The sequence below is a fragment of the Polyodon spathula genome, chromosome 9 (assembly GCF_017654505.1).
Source record: "Polyodon spathula isolate WHYD16114869_AA chromosome 9, ASM1765450v1, whole genome shotgun sequence".
In the NCBI taxonomy this organism is placed as follows: domain Eukaryota; kingdom Metazoa; phylum Chordata; class Actinopteri; order Acipenseriformes; family Polyodontidae; genus Polyodon; species Polyodon spathula.
In genome coordinates, this window is record NC_054542.1 from 6,045,059 (window position 1) to 6,049,397 (window position 4,339).

Below are 4,339 nucleotides of genomic sequence, written 5' to 3' on the forward strand. Positions count from 1 at the left end.
ATATGTGCCAAGTAATTCACAGGCATTATCATGGATGCAGCATTTGTGGGAGACATTATAAATGTGGGCAAGTGGTTATTACATTTGTGAGAGATAGTACATTTGTGGTTTGTACAATGCCTTAATTACTGTTTACAGGTATGAATGACATCATTCTGAATATTGAATTCCCCTAAAAGCTTTACAGTAACTGAGTTTGAATCTCATTGCGATTGCAAACAGACTGGGCAGGGATGTGTTATGCAAGCTTCTCCATGAAATGCTAGCAATGTACCTTAGTCATCCTTAAGAACCACGCATCCCCGCTGTTCTGTCATAATAGGCTTCTGTCAAGAAGACTTTGGCAAATTAATCTATATCTGTGATATCCTTGAGCTGTGAACTTCTGTTCCAGTTTTGCACACAGACTTAACAAAATCACAGGGTTTTTTTTTGTTTTATGTTCCTTTACAGTAGGTCTCAAAATACACAGATTAGTGAAGAAACATTAGAAAAAAGTTATATCAATCACTCCCACACACACACACCCACGCACACGGGTCTTAAAAATCTATACAAAATCCATTGGAGCCTCACTCTCAAATACTCTTTAGAACATACTGTACTTAATTATATACAAATAATTAAAATAGTCTCTTACTATTATGCAATTGAACAAGGCTGTCTCAAAGCCTCACAAAATACAGAGGTTACCAATTTGTACAAATCTGAGTTTAAAACTGGAGAAAGCCTACTCTTTTGTAGATTAACCCTTTTTTTAAATCAAATGTTTTTTTAATGACTTTTAAAAGCTTTAAGGTATATAACCAAGACTTAAAAACATTTATTTCATTCCTTCATTAACACACTCAGTAGCCCCTAACTGAAATTCTACAACAATCCAGGGCTTTATTGTGATGCACAGTGAACACTTAGCTTTATTGTCACCTCTGTATTGTGTGTCTAAGAGTGTAAAAGGAAACCTACAGTAATGTGATTTTTATCATATTGTGGTGCTACTTCGTGTTCTTTAAAGTATAACATTATTTCTGGTTTAAATAGTGCTGGTGGAACCCAATCCCTTCATTCGAACTTCAATCATAATCCGACAGCCCACCAAACGTGCTATTAATTGTGCTATAGGTAAAATAGTGATTGCAAGTTCATACTTCCTTTGAATTCAGCCCTGACCCCTCCATCCATTCCTGATGAATTCACTGTTTATTCTTCAGTAATCCATACCCTCTATCTGGCCTGCCAGGGGATTGTGAGAAGTATTAATTCATGCATGAACGCATGCCTTATTCATGTGATCAACAGCATGTGTTACAAAGGACCATGCAATGAATACAGGAAATTAAATCCACATGAATTCACAGGGCTGAGTCCAAAATGAATTACTTCAGAGGTGCATAAGATATATAGGTGTCATTCCTGTGGTATTCAGTCAGAATTCACTTGGAATTTGCTTTTAAAAGTGTAACAGTGCTGTATTATGTGTTGATTTTGTACGTGGACAAGGAGACTGTAGGAGATAGTATCCAAAATCCAGTCCAATTAAACTGAAGTGTTACCACACACTTCAATTATCTGCCCTAATTCAATGTGCTTTCGATGTTTTTCAAGTCAGTATGTAAATCAATGAAAAATGCTTTTCAGTTTCAAGAAGTCTGACTTTCAGGCTCAGAAGAGGTTACCATGGGAACATTACAAATATTGTAAGCCATTATAGTGGTAATTGGATCACAGCCAGGAAGGGGGTCTTTGTAAATGCCTACCCTATGGTTCAGTATAGTATGTTGAATGTTAATGGCTATAAAAGGTCAACTTGAAAACTAAATGCAGTTTGTGGTCTGAAAGAATTGTTTCTTTGCCTCAGGGTGGCATCAATGTATTGACAGCTTTTGACCCCTGGAAATACTGCTTTTAATAAAGCTCTATTTAACCATAGGGATGCTAATCATAAACCTACAATGTTATTATATTTTTTTAAAAACAAATCATTCAAAAGTAAAAAATAAGTAAAATGGTGGACATGACAGTCATCAGTAATAACCAAGTGCAAATATTTATGCACAAATGTTCCCACAAACTTGCAATTTCTCCCGTGTGTTAATGTTGACACGGCTGCGTGGTGCTGCATCGGTTTATAAAAGGTAATGGTGCAACACGATGGGCATTGTAATGTGATTTTCTGTACTGTGATACTTTGTGTTGTGATATTTTGTAATAACTAAGTCGCCTTGGATAAAAATATATATGCACTAATGTGCAAAAGTCTTAGACATGTTGCATTTTTCTACTCTGGTGCATTATGAGCATCAATTTACTCAAAGCCTCCACTAGTGATTTCTACTATTATAACAACCTTGACTTGCATAAAGAAAGAAACACATTGAGTGAAATAGCTTGCATCACTCGATTTTCAAGATGTGGTATCCGAAGCATAATCAACAGGTACAGAGAAACATGATCTGTAATTGACAACCCAGGACTGGAAGACCCAAAAAGTTGTCTAATCAGAATGAGCAATATGACACTCTTGAAATCAGGACTTAAAATATGTGTTGCAGTAAGAATACCTCTGTTAAGAAAGGGGACCAAGACTCTAAGGTTAAAATATGCACAGGAACACAGAAATTGGATTATGGAATAAGTCAAAAGGTGCTTTGGACAGTTGATGGATGGACAACCACACCTGTGCCTTCTGCCAGTTCTGTTGTCAATTCAACACTTGCCTTCTTTCTATTCCTTAAATATATTCAAGGATTTCTTTTTATCTTCAAGACAGCTTTTTTGGGTCTTCCAGTCCTGGGTTTGTCAATTAGAGATGATGTTTCTCTGTACTTGTTGATTATGCTTCAGATACCACACCTTGAAAATCAAGTGATGCAAGCTATTTCACTCTGTGTTTTTCCTTCATTATGCAAGTCAAGCTTGTTATAATAGTAGAAAACACTAGTGGAGGCTTTGAGTAAATTGTTGATGCTCATAATGCATCAGAGTAGAAAAATGCAACACGTCTAAGACTTTTGCACAGCAGTGTATACAATTTCAGAAATCTTTAAATTTTTATCTGTAGAATAAAAAAATCTAATAAACAAAAAAAATTCACAGACAGTGCAGAAGTAACAGAGATCCAGCTTCTCCCTGATGACTTGACTCATCAAATGGCAAATTAAGCTTACAACACGAGTTATGTGACTACCATTTACTGTTGCCTGTATTTCATGCTACAATTTAAAAAAAAAAATCAGCAGTTGCAAATCATCAAAGCAGTTGTATTGAGAAAAAAGACCTGTTCAATTGTGAATTGAATTTTGGGAGATGTTTTTTTCAAATAAGAAACCATGCTAACCTGGAAGTATTTTGAATGTTTGCTTTGCTGGGCTCTTGAGAGAAGTTACCATAAACCCATAATGACTATGTATTACTGATACTGATTTCTAGCTCTGTCTAAAGATGATTCAGCAATACCTTCTGGAGTCACTGTATGGGCAATAACTGCCTTTTCAAAGATAGGACACTACTGGTTGCTCTGTTCTTACAATAAAGGTCAGAAAACATTGTTGGTAACTGAAGAATACATCATCAGTCAAGGCCCATATTTATCCGTCTGTGTTAATACATGTAAATAACTAGTATACAAAAGGAAACTGAGTAAAGTCATAGTTTCCATGGGGCAGGTTTGAGGACTGAACCCAAGTGAGATAAACTAATACAACAAGACCAACATCAGTATTGTATACAAGCAGATGTTCCTTTCAGCCACAATGGGCAAGCTTCATCCAAATCTGTGTTGACAGTGCTCTTGATCAAATCTATTCTTGACAGGGCTGGTCTGTCTATTCAGTCCATCTCTGATTGTAAAAACCTTCAGCAAAAATCAATTAGTTATCGCTGCTAGGCTTGTTCCTTCTCTATCTTTCCCACTTGCTCTGGAGATCACTAGAGTTATATTTTCAACTATACTTTTCAAATTGTAATTTAATCGTACCAATCTACAACTTCTTCTGCAGTCGTTTTTCATAGGATCCTATGTATATGCTTGCTGGTGCAGGGATAAATCAAATTGATATATCTATTCATTGATCTAGTTTGTTCGTATCGAGTCATCCAGACTTAAGATTTGAATTCCCATGGTTCAATGCGAATGATCTTGAAAATAAGAAAACACTTAAACATTTTTACAGCAATAGCACAAGTATAATGACCACAGTCAGAGCATTAAAGCTTTTATTGTAGGCTCACAAAAGGATGCATTAACTCTGAGACCAGCGACTCCTCTGAAGCTATGAATATATATATATATATATATATATATATATATATATATATATATATATATATATATATATAT

The 4,339-nt window shown here is 35.4% G+C and overlaps 1 protein-coding gene across 1 annotated transcript in view; it reads left to right on the forward strand.

The window, feature by feature from the left end:
* The first annotated feature begins 2,005 nt into the window (after positions 1-2,005).
* LOC121321253 (proteasome subunit alpha type-7-like) overlaps positions 2,006-4,339 on the forward strand; it is a 5,182-nt gene continuing 2,848 nt past the window's right edge. Inside the window, exon 1 of the mRNA XM_041260154.1 lies at positions 2,006-2,027. Within this exon, the coding sequence (XP_041116088.1) occupies positions 2,006-2,027 (22 nt within the window). The remainder of the gene's footprint in view (positions 2,028-4,339) is intronic.